An 18,237-nucleotide genomic window follows, 5' to 3' on the forward strand; every position below is an offset into this window, starting at 1 on the left:
CTTGGTCCCTGTTCCCGGGTGAATACAGAAGTTTTAGGGATGCAAATCCAAAGTTTGCACTAACAGCTTGACATAGATTAATCTTTTAAGATGCAGCAAAGTCTGCAGCTTCCACAAAAGCCTACTGGGAAAGCACCTTCAGGTACAGCCAAGCACAGTGCCTATACAGTCAGATACCTGCCAACATAGCTTAATGTGACCTTCACTGTTTGTAGCTGAATCTGATGACGATGACTGCTATTTTCTCCAGGATTCAATGTACGAGCCCACATTCAGTTTCCTCTCCAACGTTCACTGGCCAGATTTTCTTAGCTCATGTTTATCACCTCCTATCTACTTCTTTCCTAAATTGGTTTCTCATATTTCATTACCCTGATACTTCCTCCAGGGTGTGTGGCTGAAGAAAGTAGGCAGCGATGTTTGAACTGTATGGCAGATTACTAGCTAGATGATATGCAAGCTGGCAACTCCAATTTCTTCCCCTTAACACTGTTCCAAATCGGTTTCCAACGGTACTTTGGTAGGGGCACTGGGATCAGCTCCCTAAGTACAGAAAACATGGGGCTATGGCCTCCTGACACCCATCAGACAGGGATGAAAGCCTTTCTTATTGAAACCTTTGCAGTCAGGTGGAGAACCCAAGAATCACTCTATTATCTTCTTGCCAGCACTGAAAAAGCTACTTTTGGCCTCAGTGAAAAAGACCAAATGGGTACAAATCAGCAGCCAAGACTTTTAGCACAGCTCACTGGCATGTCCCCTGCTGTCAGCAGCAACACAGCCAAGAGGTGTTATCTTGGTCTGTGCTGAAGGTACTGGGCAGAGCCTTGTACTTGTAAGCACTCTCTTGCCTTAGTCAGGGAATATGCAAAGTGATTTCATCTGGAATTTAGGAAACAATCTGCTCCTGCCTGAGTCATCTCCTGAGCGATTTGAGGCTTTCAGAAACAGCCTTATCCACTTGCCTGCTTCTTAGCGCTAGGTGAGTGACACTGACTCTCTCCATAGGGCAGCCTTGCTCACTTGTGCTGAAAGCCACGCAGTGGTCAGCTAGTTTGGGAAAGGCAGAAGAGGAAGAAGGTGCCCTCTCTAACGTTAGCTCTTTAAAATGCTCCACTTGTTTTTCCAGTCCTGCTATCTAAGCAGGATCCTCCTTTTTCAATGTCTTCAGCATGTCCAGCTGCTCACAGTTTTCAGTCTTTGTGACAGCATAACACACAGCACTTAGCGCAACTGAACTTCACAGAAAGGCATGCCTAACACACTGCATTAAAATGACATCACTTAGAAACGACCTCAGGATGCAGGACTCTGAAGATGAGGTGTCTGAGGCATGTGGGAAGGAAATGAGTAAATCTGAATTCTTTTAAAGACACTCTTGGGACATGCTCATTGCTGGTGCAACACAAACAACATAGTATCAGGGTATAGCTTGTACAGCGCCTCAGTCACTGGCACTTAAAGGCTGCACATTGATGGGGCTGGCTACTCCCTCCTTAGCCTCAGTCAGACATGTATGCTCTGGTGAGTTACTATGGTGATGGGCACCATCAAAAATAAAGAGCACTGTGCTGAGAAGGAAGCAGAGTCCTATGCACACACTAACTTCTGGAATCTGGTTTATTATTGAACATCAGGGACTGACTTTGCCACAGGCTACGTATATATTTGTGCATACAAATTCAGACATTCATCTTGCGCACACACCTGCCCTTTCTCTGGCTGCCAGTTTCAGTTAGCGCATGCAAGCAAATACCAGGTGACATCCCTGAGCAATCCACACCAGAATACTCAAAACTCAATTCTTACAAAAACAGAACAACACCTATCCTCCCCAAAAATACCCTTGCAAAAGAAGGATGCATCTACCTTTGCACTCACGTGTTTTCCCTTGACCTGCTGCTAAATGACTGTAAACCCGCTAAGAAAGAGAGTCTCATTGCTGGGCCATGACTTTGTGACTTGCAATGCGCTAGGACTGCATGTATTACTAAATAAGCCTATGGAAGTTGAAGCACCATCCAATTTTTTGCTATGCTAAGGCAACATAGGGACACAAACACACACAAAAAATTATGCTAGGTCTTATTTTAATTGTTTTTTTCCTCTCTGTGAAGTAGCATTGCTAAACTTCCTAACACCAGTACTGATGTCAAATGCTTCGCAGGGGCTTTCTATGCACAGAGACTTCAATCCTGGTCCACAGTGAAAGACTTACACGACAATACTATTGGTTGATGTGCATTTCCTTAAGTCACTGGGCTCACTTCAACTTTTAACATAATACTCTGTGCAGTGCAATATATGCTGGTCCCACAGACAAGGAGCAATGACCAGTAGCAGGCTCACTGTGGCACACTTCTTCCCAGAGCTCTCAGCAGATCATGCCGCCAGAGGGCAATGCACACCGAGCATAAACACATGCTCAAACACAGGGCTGTGATGGGAGCTGTCCTCTTCTGGACAGGAGCAAAATAACTAGTGATGGGGTCTCAAGACAGCTATTACACATGTGAGCACCACACGGGAACTCTGAGGGTTTGTTTTGTTTTGTTTTTTCTTCACAAATTCAGTAACTTCCAGAGATTCATGTCTACTTGCAGGAGACCAAAGCACAATAGCACTGTACCGTCCTCTTGGAGAAGTTTCCTCGGCTGACCATGAGGTGGAGCAGTTACATGCTGATGAGGGCCCTCTATCAGCCCAGCATCCATCTGTTAGCCTCTGGGAGAAGCTAAGTGTAAAGTACCTCGAGGCGACGGAGTAATTGCCCTAACTTAATAATCACCGATCAGCAAAGTTGGGAACTGTTGCGTGAATGGTGATGGCTGGCACAAACAGGGCAAATCAGAGGGGAAAAAGTTTGCAGGAGGAAGGCTGATTGTGTATTTCCTTTCACTGACTGGTGCATTACCCTTCCCCGGTTGTGTGTGAGGCCACTAACATTCCTATACACACTGTATGTCTGGCACTGCATAAAAAGCATACTTTAACAAGGAGCACTTTAATACACATAGCCAATTACAAGCTGAAATCTAGGGAGCAGCAGGTCACCCATGCCTGTGGGTCTGGCTACTTCAGTTTGCTTAGGGAAATGCTGCAGACAGCAGCATTTCCCATAACAAGCATAATTTCATAGTGAAACTGTAGCCTGGTCTCCACAGACTGACAAATGGAGCAGATGTGCAGTAAAATAGTATTACCATAAAACACAGGGTCTCAAATACATTTTACCTTTTCTTTTCCCCTCCCCAAAGATACCTACTACTGATACTATGCAAATTCCAAAATCCCTCCCGCCCCCCCCCAGCTTTAAGTTGTTATTGTCTGTCCTCTAATGAGCTGGGGAAGTTAATCTGCAGCTCAGAGACAGAAAGAACAGTTCACTTTCCCTTCTGCCCAGAGAGGCAGGACTCCCTCTGGCACACTTCAAGCAGCTCTATCCCAGCCAGAAGCTGCTCACATAGTATGGCTGAGCTGGCAGAAAGTTTAGCCTATGTGTCACTGAGCTATCATCCCGGAGAGGCAAATACCCTAATGATCTGTGTTACTATATACAGCAAGGTAAAAGCATTTCCCCCTCTATTGATAAGTACAGTGCAATTTAAGATCTGAAGTATGTAGCGTGCTAATGATGCTCGCATGCCCATTTTACCTTCTGCTCAAGGAGGGCCCGACGGAGGGATACCCTCTGTTCAAGATCACGCAGCTCCCGATCATGCTGGGCTTCTGCCTGCATCTTGATTTTACTCTGATATGCATTCAGCAGCTCCAATTCTTGCTGCAGCTGCATCTTCAAAACCTGGCACTCTGCTTCCTGTGCTTCATCCAAACGCAGCTGGGAAAAACAGACAATAGAGATGTTTCACTATGGGGTAACCACTCATGACACTCTGGGGGAGGACTGCAGGGAGCGGGAGAGAATGGGATGGGACTTTGTTTTCTTAGCAATACAATTGGTCTCTATTGTATTTCGTTTCACTGAACAGAGGACCTATAGTGACAAAGACTGGTGACAGTGAGCCCACAGTGCTGATGCAAGTGATGCTGATGAGCAGTGGCGCCTCAGGAACCACGATCCATACTGCAGAGACCAGACTGCTGGAGGTGCTAACATCCACAGCTCTCCTTTTGCTAGAGGCAAAGAGAAGATCTCTTGCTCTGTTCAACTGGATTAACCAATTACCTGTACACAGGAGGCTTAACTCCATATCCCTGCCAATGCAGGACTTTGGGCAAAAGAATATAATGACATAAACCTAAAAGCAATACGATACTGAACTTTCAGCCTTCCCATACATAAAGCAAGACAGCTACCCTCCCTCACAGCGTCAAAGTTGTACAGAGCGATGTGAGCAGGAAGCAATATGCAAGAAGTGCAAAGAAAACTACACATTCAGTTGTAGCAAGGACTCAAAGCACTGCTCATGTGCTCATTCCTTAAAGATGGAATCTCGGAATGTTCACAACACTTTCACCGTTATTTCAGATTTACAGTCAAAACTCTGGACTCAATGAGCATCTTCCACCACTGGGACATGCTTTGGTTGGTATTGTTGACAATCAAAACCTAAATGACTTAAGACAGCAAGCTGCACATTATTTAACGATGGTCTAACAGGGATGTTTATGCTGTCAAACTTCATGCAAAAGCAGTCCTCTGGCCACACAGATGCATCATTTCGCATCTCTGCAACAGCAGCTTCAACTTCAACCTGCCTGAAGGGGGTAATACCTCCTTCCTCTGCATTTGAATGCTGCTTTTTAAATACAGAGGAACGACTGTGCAGGGTATGGCACATGTAACAAGGAAGCAGATAGCCTGCTGTCAGGATACAGATCGGTTAAAATGCAAACATCCCTATTTGGCTGAGGAACCCTGGGTCCCTCGGAGGCGACTCACAGCTTGTGTAGAGAGCATTTCATTAATGCTGTGATCATACTGCTCAGCCAGGATAGCCAGCTTCCGGGTCTGCTCCTCCTTGAGCCGTTTGAGGACAGCTTTATGTTCACTCTTTGGCGTGGTCTCCAGCAGATGGTTTCTCAGTGCTTTGTACTGTCTGGTTTGGATCTTGCATGTATCCTGAAACTGCTTCTTTATCTGTAGTTCTTTTGACTGGAAAGACGGAGGGGACACAAACAAAGAAAAAAACAGCATGTTTCAAATGGGAGAAATATCCATTCAAATGGATATTTAGGATTACATTAAGGATATGAGTTCAAGATTCCACAAATGTATATTAACATCTACAGTGCAAGGAGGGAAGCAAAATACACAAGAGGCAATGACTATTGCTGCAGCTGCTTTGACACTGCTACTGTGCGAAACAATTACAATACAGACACTTTTATAACAAAGCTCCAGCCTAAATACAGCTGTCTGCACAAAGAGCCTCACATTTGTCACTGGATTGGATCCAGTCCTGGGTGTTGCTTTTCAAGAAAAGTTCTTGAGGGACAGGACTAATATTTATTAGCACCAAAAGCCATACTTACACATTATTGTGCTTGTATGGCACATATATACGAACAGCACTTAATGTTATGAAAAGAAGCAGGTCTGGTGCATGGGAAGGGACAGGGAAAAAAGCAACACGTTTTCCATTGAGTGTTTGATGAAGATAAGATGTATTCTAACCCTTGATATTAAAAGCCTGGTTTTCATAAAGATACTAACAAATGGCTGGGAAAGATTAGACGCTTGAAGACTTACACCACAGGCAACATTAGCATTGTGCTAGTCTGGCAAACAAAACAATTCCTCACTCCTAATGGAGGCTCACTGGAGATTAAGTTTTCCCTTTGCACTTGCTAGGACCTCTGTATTGTTTAGAGACATAACTTTGCAATTGCACGCAGGGCTAGGAGACATCAACCTGGAAAAGGCATCTGGACCTGACTTTGCTGTATGACCTTGAGGAAATTACTTTTTTCTTTCACCTGCCTTACCTGCCCCCAGAGCAGCTCATGAGGGTTAACATCTACTAAGTGTTTTAAGACCCTGAAAAGGAAGGTGTTCTGGAGTTCCCTGTGTCATTCTACAGGAGGGCTGGCAGGGATACTTCTAACTAAGCAAAATCCACAAGCTACGAGCGATGCTGGTTAACTGACACATAGTCAAGTACTTCATGATAAGAAGAAACAAACAAACCCCTAAACCCACCACATTAAGGCAGTCAGTACACTCTCTGGGTTATTCCCACTGTCAGCCACCACGGTCAAATCCTGAAGCACTGGGGGCAGGAACAGAGCATAGGACCAGATGCCTGTCCCTTGAATAAGTTGGAAGAGCTCTGGGATCTGAACCAGTAAGGCAGATATATGCGCATGTCTCCCGTCAGCTCCTCCACTGCCTGCTCCTGGCACTAACTCAAGGCTCTGCAGGGTAGGTGATAAGCGCAGCACTTGTAGCTACCTAGAAAGATGCAGTGGGATCAGACAATACATCCAGCCCAACGTAGACATCAGCACGCTTTGCTGCGTAAACCAACAATTCCACTTTGCTAACCTGATGCAGAAAACAGGACAAAGATGGGTTTCATTCAAACCAAAACGTGTATCACAGAGAGGAATACATCACTTTTACCCTTTCTAAATTCACAGGAAGTTATTTCCCTCCAGGAAACCTTTAAGGTTGTTTCTCGCTGCTTTTAAGGGAAGTGTCACCAGGTTACACATTCCCGTCAGGGACCTGGTCACAGCAAAACACTAGCAATCTATTTTGTCCTCACTTTCTGTGAAGTCTTGCTTGGACACCAGACTGTTTACAGGCTTCCAATCCAAAGGCTTTAACAACAGGAAACAGAAGGGAGGGGTAAGATTTCCAGTCAGACTTCTGACAAGATCATTTTGACCTAGTATTGTGCAATACCAGCAAGAGGGTATTCGCATGACAATTAACACACTGGAAATAACAACAGAGCAGTTTTCAGTGAAGGGTGAATTCTAGTTATCGGTCCTTCTAGTGCTGTAATAGCAGCAACAGACACTGACTGTTAAAAACCTGCTTTCAGGACAAAGGACCTCACTAAATGACAAAGGGAAAGCCTGAAACATGTGCCCTCGAGGGAAAAGGTTGCTGGAGAGAGAAACTGAACGAATAGTAAGATTATCTATTCATTTAAGAATACTTGCCTGCATTAGTCAGAAGCAAGAGAAGAGTTAATACCAGGGAACAGTCTCGATAAATAGGAGATTGTACTACAAACTGAATGGTTGTCCAGCAGGCTGCATTATTAGCACTGTGTGTACGCAAAGGTGCTGGATTGACAGCTCAAGCCTGAAATCCTTCACTAATCGCAGAACAGCCATGCAAAGCAAAGTGCAAGCCTTCCATGCTGCCCGCAAAACGCTCCAGCCCTGTCCTCACTGGAAAAGGGAAGGGGTTGAAGAGTCTGCAGAGGTGAGAGGGCAGCCAAGCCTCTGCAGCCCAGAGAGACTGCTGATCCTGCTGTCCCAACTGCCAGCCAGGGAATGAGAACGGACATGCTGCCCACTCGTGTTTGCACCACATCACCTTAGGGAGGCAGAACTCATTCATACTAATCTCAGAAGGATCAACTTAATACAGCTGCTTCAGTTTTATTCAGCTCAGAGTGCAGCGCAGCTTCCCTGTGAAGTCATCAGCTATTTATACACTATATCCTTGGAGATTCTCAACAGCGATCAGATGGTCCCTTGTTCTCACAAGCTAGGTTTTCACTATTTAATATTATTCTAATATTGACAAACCAGGTATTTTTTTTTTTTTGCTCAAGTTCTATTTTCAAATTGGTTATTTTCTCTGTAAGAAGGTAACTTGCAGGTGGTGAAAATTAAGTCAGATGGGAAATATCACAAAGAGGAAAGACCTAGAACAACAAAGAAACCCCATGTTCAGTATGCCATACACTCATTTTGTTACTGGCACACACTGGGTGGAGAGAAGAAGTCTGCCTCCTCAAAGGAAATGTACCAGGCAGCTTTGTGAAAGGCCTTATACTCCCTTCTCAGACACTTCAGAATAAACCACTGGACTTCTTTGGATGAAGTGAAGGCTTACAATGAAAACACTAAGAGCCTCAATTACAGAGGCCCTATAGTTCTGGTCAGCCACCACAGTTACAAGGGCAGCATGAGAAACCCATGAGAGCACAACACAGCAAAGGTCATCACTAGGAGCTTCCTGAGGACACTGCAGTTGGCTGGTGGTATCTCTCTCTCTTCCCCCTACACTTGCTAGCATACCAGCTTTAATATAAAAACAATAACAAGGTGAGCTAGCCAAGACCAATAGTGCAGTTCATTTTGCTGCATGCAATAACACAAAGCTTTTGTTTTGTTTTGTTTTTAAATGACACTGCTTCACTACAGAAGATTTGTATATGGAGGGAAGAAAAGGATCAGAAAATGGTGTAGGAGGAAAAGGGAAAAAAAAAGGACAGAGCAAAGATTAAATGCATTTTAAGCTATCACAAAAAAGAAGGCACGTTGCTGTGAACAACAGCTTTTCAAATAAAATGAGGATACACTGCTGCTATGGCCTGCCTACAATACACTGCAACCCTGATCACCACTGCTATGGTTCATACATATGGTGCTTGCAGGGCTGCAGTTGCACCCTGGCAGTTACACAACTTGTCAAATATGACACTTTTTAAAAAAGGCGTTCATTACAGAATGAGACACCTCTTCAAATTAACAAGCTTCAAAATACCTTGGACCTGCATACACTGCAAATGAGAACTGAGCTGCAATGTACCACTTTGCCACCACCACCAGCAGCTCGTGCCCAGAGCTCCTACATCACTTAGTACCTTCAGGCTCTTGGGCTGCTGCCGGACCTCCATGACGTGCTTACGCCTCAGCTCCCGCTCCCGGCGCTTGTTGTATTCCAGCTGGTTGGTGAGCTCGGTCTGGTGCTGGAGTCGGATCAGCTCACAGCGCATCTTCTGGATGGTACTGAGATGGCGGAACTCCAGCTCCTGCATGGACTCGTGCTGACGCAGCAGCATGGCGTGCTCCAGGTCCTTCTGTGTCTGCCTTTTGTTTAATTCCTAACAGGAGGACAGAGAGAATTATTAGATTCTTTGTACTTACTTGGATTTCCGCTCACAACGTGACATTTCACTTTGTTCACAAGGGCATTTCTCTCTTTCCAAGGCATTTGAGGACAGAGCGCAGTTTCTATGTCTTATCAGAAGCAGACAGCACCGCCACCGGTAATTTTTCCTTCCTCATTTCACTTTTCTTCTTCCTGTTCTAGATGCTCAACAGGATTCACAGTAAGCATTTTCTGGAAAGGACTGTAACTGTTATGTCTGTTGACTTTTTGGATCTAACAGTTCTCCCACAACAGGGCACTAATCTGAACACTTGATTCCACATGATCCCGTAAATGCCAGAGGGATTACCAGATGGCATTGCAAAACATATCGAACCATTATTTTACCAAAAAACTTTAGATGTAGTAATTAACACTTCAGTGAGATTGGAGTTGGATTGCAGATTGCTTTCACACAGGCGGTTCCAGGTCTTATCTCTGCCTATTCCTCACCTCCCGAACCAAGTCCTGCTCCAGATTATGGCGGCCAAGGAGCATCCGTCTCTTAAAGCGGCGACACTCCAGCTCTAAGTACTGCCTCTGACGCCTCAGTAAGTTGGCTTCTTCCTCTGCCTGGAAATGCTGGATGTTCTCCTTCTGCTTGGAGAGCCACTCCTGCTTCTCCTTCTTTGGAGTGCTCTGGTTTTCATTCAGCTCCTGATAACAGCAAGATAATTAATTGTGGAATAGTCATATTAAGCTTCTTGGCCCTGAACAACTGGACGGACCTGCCTAATAAACTATGTTTCAAAGCCGTTCCACCTTGTCTTCTCATGGCCGATACCATCCCAGCCTCTCCAAAATGCATCATATCGCATATCTAAGGGAACACCAGGAGACAATTCACAGTGAAGCAAATTTAACTACAACTTGTTTTTGCATTGGCCATTTTAACTGGCCAAAATACTGGTTCATGTCCACAGTTTCCAGACATATGTATTAGCTCAAAATGTAAAAATGATGGTTTGCCACTGAAAACAAAGACACTTGAAGGTCCTGCCATACTGCCTGACAAACATTTTTACAGGTTCCCAAAGGACTGAGAGGTGAAGGAAAGCATTGTCGACCTGTTGTTCAAACAAAACTCTAGCCACATGAAGCACATTAGAAAATTTTTGTCTTGCTTCATCAGAACACATACACATTTTTATAAGTAACTCATCAAGGCAGAGCCACTCACTGAGATGCCATAATTTACAAAAGCAATATAAAGAAAGTTCACAGGTGAAATTTAAGGCCACGGTTTCCACATTTGTATTAAATTCAATCCATAGCTTGAAGTATCCTTGGCAAAAGTCTTTGCTTGCTTGAATTGCATACTAGAGATGCCCATACAGTAACTAGACTTGTTGTGATACATTTCAACTTAAGTATGAGACAGAACTCCTCTGTATTTCATCAGTGTTTCTTGGTGCTCTCTGATCTGCTGCCCACTTAGAAAAAGATTCTATGTTATTATAAAGAGCCCACCCTACTATAGTTTTTGTTAGATCTTTCTTGGCTCTGCTGCTCTTTAGCCTTTTTTTTTCTCCTGGGAAATGTCTATGTTTGGGAATATTCCCCTTTGGAGCAAGTTCCAAAGTTGCATCACACAAGTTGGTGGTTGAGCACTAAATGGTTCTTTCAAAAAAAATTATTTATAGTGCTTACGGTTTCAGCCACTCCACAAAAAGAATCAGGAAGTTTGATTCTACAGTTTTTCTGCATTTCACAAAGGTAACGATTTTCACTACAATACAGTGATTATTAAACTATTATTACACAGCTTTCTCCATTAAAATTAAATAGTGTTTTTCAGATATTTTCCTTAAAAAAAAAAAATAATCTACAGGTCATCTTTACTGCTCTGTTTTCTTGCTGCTGCTACAGAAATATCATTTAAGTGATAAGAAACTTCACTAAATGCTGCAGTGCCTGGTCAACATCTGCAGCAACAAGGTATGAGAAATATGCTCATGACCTTTCTTAAACTACCTTTTTTCATTTCTTAGGATTGCCAAATTTGCATGTTTCTGGCTAAAAAGTACTATTAAACAATGGAGGAGTTTGTACCTTCACAAGATAAACATATAGGTGCCAATATATAAATAAACCCTCTTACTCTTAAGGTCAAAGATATGAAACAAATACAGTACGTACAGGACTGCTCATGAAATGCAGAACTTGCTGCAATCCACAGCGTGCAAAAGTGCACAGCGGCACTTTTATTTCTGAATGTTCACCACTCTTGCACTGTATCGTACACTGTACTATATTCACGTTTCTCATTACAGATGAGTTACCTCTTTCAGCTGCTCTTTACGGAGTTTATATTCTCTCTTCTGGGACTCCAGAAAACTGTTCAATTCTTTTTTCTGTTGGGCCTGAATATGCTGTTGAAACTTCTTTTCTTCATTGGCCATCACTTTAGCCTACAGCAAATCCAGCAGCAAATCAGTTTGAGTCCCGATGGATTACAGCTCATGTTCCATTTCAGCCCCAAGATTGGGAACTCATGGTACAGTCACCACGATACTCACCATGATTCTGAATAAGCGCGAGTCTCAAGAGCTTGCCCTCAACTCTCTTCTCATTTCAACCCCCATCAACGCACCTTTTTCAGTGCCTCATTTCCTCAGCCCTATTGTTCAGCTAGTCTTGCCTAACAAAGTCAACACCTTATGATAAACTATATCCCTAGCTCTCCACTGAGATCCAAGATGAACAAAGAATCAATAATAATCGCCGTAGGCGGCACCACTTCATTATCAATTATTTAAAAGCATAAAAACCCCCATATCCATAAGCAACTAGACGGCGAACATTTAAGCGTAGTTGGCGTACTTCTCTGCAGGCTAATCTGCCTCCATAACACTTGATGGCAGTCAGCTATTGACAGCTTATACATGGCAAAAGAAAGGAAAACCCTTACAGTATTTTTTCTGGGCTTAGTCTACTAACATTTAGTATAATGCACTGTGATGAAGGACATACCTTTCCTCTAGTTACATAAACCCCTTAGTGTAAGGAGGTGATGTATTAGCCTTTTTCTAATTAGCAATTTGCTTGGCTCCTGAAAACAGACATGTAAGAGACTACAATGTCATCTCTTCATCAGTGAGGGGAAGTGGACAATTCAATGTAATTAAATATAGACTGGTGTGCTAAACCGTAATCTCCTACCTCTTTCTCCATGGCTGCTTGGTGCTTTTTAATTAGCTTTTCCATTTCTGCAGCAAAATTGTTACGCTGTGTTTCAAGATCTTTGTCCAACCTGAGGCGATGCTCGTCCATCTCTGCCTTCAGTTTATTCTCTAATGCCATCAGTTGCTTCTGGTGTTGCCGTCTCATACGTTTATAGCCAGACATCTGCTCTCGGAGTTCAGAGTCTTGTTCGTGTTCCTGCATTTGCCTTGTCACCTAGGAAGATAACCACATCGGGCCAAAGTAAGTTAATGCTTCTTAATCTGCTTTTCAGCAGTCTTCAAACCACAAAATAAAACTATTCAGTAAAGAAATATGATTTTGTTGTAAAAGAAACGCACACATCCTAATGGCAGCAGAGCAGATTAAAAACTGAATTCTGCTGTAGAAGATAGGTTCTCATGGGCTCCAGCAGAAAAACTGTACAATTGTTATAAAGCTGGTACTAAATAATGTCTTTTTAGCCCACTGCAATGAGGGTGCATCTATACACACACGCACACACAAATACACAAATATACATAATACGCATATGAAAATAAAAGCCAGCTTACTATTATAAACAGTTTCCTATATTCTACTAGGCATATTGGTTTTGAAAATATCTAATATACAAAAATTACATTTGCTCAGGTGTCGCATTTAAACTTTTATTAACTTACATTAAACTATTTCAGTGATAATATCTCAGCCAACAAGGACAGCTCATATTCTGATGAAATCTTAAAAGCTCTAAGTAATTTCACAGAGCAATGTTCAAAGGCAACCCGTCCTATACAACCTCATCAAAATAAGAACCTTAACATACCAGCGATGCTGTGCGTATAGTAGCAAAGTGCTCTCGGTTGCGATAATGAGACTTGTGGCGAGATACTTGGGGAGGAGACTGGGGTTCTGATGCCCTTGTTCGAGGATCTGACTCCTCTCTGTAGTTTTCTTCCTCCTTATCAGCAAATATTAACATGAGAGAATAAAGAGAATCTGTGTTACTAGGGATTTTTATTTTGGTCTGGTTCAAAAGACATTTAAAAGGAAGAAAAAACATTTTACATTCATCAGCCTTCAAAGATCCTCCTGCCAATAAGCTGGATGAAGGAATATACTGCAACAAGTGCTCTGATCTAGGATCTTTGCTTTTGGAAATTTCACTGTGCATTTTTATTACTGAGAGAAAAATTACTAATTAAAGCTCAAAATGAGAAAAATAAATGGAAAACTGAAAACTGAGTTAAAACAGTTTACTTCAACAAAACATAGAAGCTATAAAGTAGATTATACCAAGTCTGAAAGACAAAAACAACGTCTTTGTAACCCTGAAAGACAGAGGAAGATTTTCATTACACCCACTACAGAAATACCTCAAAGCAAGTTTTAAAATTTGTCACGGTGTATTCCACATTCTTATTTTGAGTTTGTCATTCATCACAGAGCGATTAGCAGTTAGATATGATATACTAATTAACTCCCTGAGGAAATACCTGCGTCTCTGTTGCATATCTGGGCAAAGAACAAAACATTCTAACCACACCTATCATTAGCTAAGGAAACGTTACCGCTTTGCGAAAAGGTGCGATAACCCCTCCATAGCAAGAGCAGCATGGTTCAGAGGGACGCTCCCCAGTTTATCCTTCATCATGTAGAGGTAAAGCAGGGGAAGTGGTTTCACGGCTTGCCGTCGCCAGAGTGCTGCATTTCTTTTTCCATGCATCTTTGTTCATTAAACAAATATTCGAATCAAGTGCTGGGAAGCTGCGTACTTCAGGAACAGATTTCAGCCACTACTGTGGATCCTGTATTTAAGAATTCACTAACTAGAAGGTAAAAAGGTGGAACTCTCACATCCGTTTGTCCCATGAAGCAGTGCTGCAAATTAAGGGCATCCACTAAATAAACCTATTCGCAACCTGCCGTTCCAACTCCTCACGGTAAAGCAAACTGCTTTTGAAACAATTCAATAAGTAAAAGATTTTTTAGTGAATCAACAGAAATGAATGATTTTTACAGCAATATTCCAAAGTTTCCAGCATGCATTAATATATTTAGGGCACAATATTAGAACCTGCAGAAAATGACTTGGGATAGGAAGCATTTGACTTTTTGTCATCGTGCCAACCAAACCCTGTCCCATTTTACACCTTCAAAGTTATCCAGTAAAAACCCAATGCTTACCGGCTTTAAATGAATGACAGAGCTATTTGACATCACGGTGTGGTCCCCCTCCATCATATCCAGCTCGCTCTTATCATCCGAGGCATCTGGAAGACTGTTAACACTACTGCTTTGGCTACTGGCACTGATAGACATACTAGGAATGGACTGATTACTTCCGACACTATTCACTGTTCCTGTCCTGCCAACACCGTGATCTTGTTCCTAGGAGAAAGGAATTATTAAGAAAATCCAAATCCATCACTGTTGTATCTATGGACATTACCAAATGAAATGTTCATTCCATTCCTTTCTAAGGGCATCTACCTGCCACGTGATGGCAGTTCCCACCCTCCAGGCATTGCCATGAAACATTTCTCTTGTGGGATGCCAGGGAGAGAAAGAATCAACCTTGTCAAGATTAACTGGCTGATGTCAGATTCTTTTCAACAGCGAGTCTGTTAACAAGCTGAACTCTATCATGTATCAGCAACAGCGTGTCACCAGAAACTGTTCTGACACCAGCATCATCTAAGTGCTCAGCTGGGACCCTGCACCTTGCACAGTTCCTTTCCGTACATGACAGAACTGCAATCTAGAGGAATCTCAATTTCTGCATGGTGATTGCAGCATGCAACCCCGAAAAGATACTTTTTTTTTTTTAAATCAAGTACAGATTTCTATGTCTTAGACTCAGAACAACATTCTCCAGACAAAACTAGAAGACTGTCAAGGGCCTTGTACATATGGTCAAAACAGACGTTAACTGCAGTTGCTGAAAGAGTCCTCACGAAGCCTTACAAACAGGCAAAGAAAGCTAGGATTTACAGAACTGGAAGCTAACTGTTCAAGCATGAACACATGGCACAGCTTCTTGCCAGCACTAGGCATCTACCCTGTTTGTCCTTGTTTGTGCCTTGAGGTAGCTTTATTCCAAGCATAGAGGGGAAGACAGACTTTACAGTCAGGTATGTAAACAGCCTCCATTCGTTTTAGCAATATCTGAGTTGTGGTTATTTAAATGACAGCATCATTCTCCGGTTCAGTGATGAAATCCAAAGTTTCTCTCACCTCCTCCTCCTCCTGTGTTTCGACTGCAGGGCCATTGTGCGCCTCCTGGAAGAGGAGCTTCTTCATTTTACGATACTGCAGGTTGTCCAGTTCTCTCACTGCATCCTTTGTTCTCTGAATCAAGTCTATTAACACCGTTTCAGGCCGCTCCCGAAGAACAAACATGTGCTGTAGAACACACAAATAGGTGAGTGACCTCTTATGCCTCCATCGCACATGCTTTGAGGATAAAATTATGAGCACTAGTTGGGTTTGTTAGCCCTCTTCCCTGAAAAGGAGGAGAATACCTTCACAGCTTACACTGGCACTATTTGTAGGCTTCATGATCCAGATAGATTTCAGAATGATTACTTTCTGATGGGAGAAGTAAAGATGTAAAAAAACCAGAAATGGTATTTCATGTACCATGAAAACAGGCTCTGTTTAAACCTAGACTTCTTTGGATGTTGGGGTATTTAGAGAGTTATCTACTTGTGGTTTAGAGGGGGAAGAGCAACAAATAACATATAAATGCTAAAGGTGTTAGACTGGTTAAGTATCTCTGACCAAATGTTAATTAACACAATCGGCTAACTCCCACTTTAAAACCCTTTTCCTTGTTTAGAAAAGCTTGATAATCAAATATTCAGCATATAGCTCTGAGTCATAAAATAGACTGTGAACCTTCAAGCGCAGCCCTAGAACATTTAGCCACGTTATGCTCTTTTTCTGGAAATATTCACTGCATTTCACTGCAAAGGTGGCTACATTTTGCCAATAGGTAAAACAAGTCCTGTCTATGTATGTCAGAAGCAGCTTTTGCAGTCTCCAGATGAAATGTGCTGTGCAAGCATGAGTCATTATTAACACCACTGCTAGTTTCATTTTGTTCCTTTGGAGAACTGCATTGCCATTTCCAACATGTCACATTCCCTACCTGTCTCTATTAAAGTGGCATGCAGCTGTTTCAGACTATAGATATGGAAGTAATACATTCACAAACATTTAATTTCCATCAATGTTCTCTTTAATTGCAGTGCATTGCTCAAAATAAAACCAATCTGCAGAATTCTGAAATGGCAGGACTACACACCCACACTGAAACCTCTACTGGATAATTGCATTTAGTTTCCGAATACACAGTTTTTAGAGGCAAAAGTCCTCAGAACCATTTAAGTAAAAACATGCAAAAAGGTGATGATAAAACCTTCGTAAATAGCATCCATTGCCCTACAATGCAAAATTTTGGAAAACCGTTGTTTAGCAGAAACATGGCTGGGATAAAAAAACCCAAAACAACAAAATAACATCACGAGCACTGTAAAGAAAATGACAAGTTAGTAAAATTCTGAATGCCACATGATGCCACAAAGGAAATCCATCGAAGTCACACTTACAAAAAAGCAGCTTTAACACCTAACTTCTACGTGAGTTGCGTTCACTTAGGAACATTTCAGCTTTTTGCAACAATCTACCACATTGGCTTTGTTTCCAGACTAGAGTAAGGAAAACCAAGTATCTGCAGCATACAGGTGCACAAATGAAGAAAAAAAAAAAAAGCTAAGAAATAAAGCAAGAGAAAACCTGCAGACAGCTGAGGCTTATTCATGTCAAGGAAAAGTATGGGGAAGAAAAACTGCTTTCCTCTTGCCCCCTTTCCCCCAGGGATACTATTAGAACAGCGGATTTCAGTTCTACGTGTAAAGCACATAGGTGATGGGAGAGGATAAAAAGCCTTTAGGTGTGTATATAGCATAGAATAAAGAGGGAAGTAACGAAAGGTATTTGTTAACTAGTGCATGGCAGCTCTGTCAGGATTAATTATAATCACTGGAAGGATAGACTGAGCTTAAGAAACTGAAACTCTTGACAAGTTGATGGTCATCCAGTGTCACTTGATGGGGTGTCCTTTTATGATGAGAACCATGCTGGCTAGGAGAGTCACCTGGGGAACTGCCTGAGACACTGCAAAGGGGCAGTAAAGCTAGGACTGCCAGCTCGGTACACTCCACAGCACCCTCAGCTCAATAGGGATAACGGGCAGAGACAGCATTGTTAACCGTAACCTAGTACGGTAGGTGAGACAGAAGAACATCTCAGGGCATGGCCCCTTTTTAATACCATGTGGAAAAGAAAAAGGACAAGCAAGCCAACCTTCAGAAGCTCCTCTGATGTAGGCCTGTCTTGAGGAATTTTCTGGAGGCAAGAATCTACGAAGTTTCGAAAATAATCAGACCTGTGGCAAGAAGAGGGGGAAAAAAAAAATCCATCTGAGTTAACGACCCAGTTTAATTCATTAAGGAATCAAGATACTCACATCTGGGTGCTCCTAGCAGAAAGAGTGGGGAGAAACCACACAGACCCAGTACTTCATACTACAGCCTCTGACATCCCTAGTCAAGCCAAAGGCCACTGCTGTTAGTAGGTAGATCCCTTTAACCTCAGCTTCCAGACAAAATGTTTCAGCTTAAGAATGCAAAAATATTAGCCAGTTCAAGAGGAAGGAAAGTTCTGTATAGAAGGCAGACACCCATATATCTCAGTGCAAGCATCAACCCTGTCAAATTCTACATTGCACAAACTCTTCAAGGTCTAACCAGAGCCCCTGCCCTGTTCCACCTCTGTGTGCCAGTGTTTCACCCACAAACTGTATTAGCACACAATCCCTGAAATGCCTTTGGCCCCTCAGACACAACTTCTACACTATTGTGCAATCTGTCACAAGTAAGACTTAAGGTCATGATTTGTTCAGTAACTTCTCTCCTTCTGTATGC

At 42.6% G+C, this 18,237-nt stretch overlaps 1 protein-coding gene across 3 annotated transcripts in view; it reads right to left on the reverse strand.

The window, feature by feature from the left end:
* TAOK1 (TAO kinase 1) overlaps positions 1–18,237 on the reverse strand; it is a 69,211-nt gene that overhangs the window by 3,302 nt on the left and 47,672 nt on the right. For all 3 annotated transcript variants that reach the window (XM_069791155.1, XM_069791157.1, XM_069791156.1), the window contains exons 10-19: positions 17,618–17,699; positions 15,485–15,652; positions 14,435–14,638; positions 13,074–13,208; positions 12,245–12,481; positions 11,365–11,493; positions 9,536–9,739; positions 8,796–9,035; positions 4,904–5,116; positions 3,656–3,838 (exon numbers count right to left, since the gene is read on the reverse strand). In XM_069791155.1, the coding sequence (XP_069647256.1) occupies positions 3,656–3,838; positions 4,904–5,116; positions 8,796–9,035; positions 9,536–9,739; positions 11,365–11,493; positions 12,245–12,481; positions 13,074–13,208; positions 14,435–14,638; positions 15,485–15,652; positions 17,618–17,699 (1,795 nt within the window). The remainder of the gene's footprint in view (positions 1–3,655; positions 3,839–4,903; positions 5,117–8,795; positions 9,036–9,535; positions 9,740–11,364; positions 11,494–12,244; positions 12,482–13,073; positions 13,209–14,434; positions 14,639–15,484; positions 15,653–17,617; positions 17,700–18,237) is intronic.

This window comes from Haliaeetus albicilla, chromosome 9 (genome assembly GCF_947461875.1).
Source record: "Haliaeetus albicilla chromosome 9, bHalAlb1.1, whole genome shotgun sequence".
In the NCBI taxonomy this organism is placed as follows: domain Eukaryota; kingdom Metazoa; phylum Chordata; class Aves; order Accipitriformes; family Accipitridae; genus Haliaeetus; species Haliaeetus albicilla.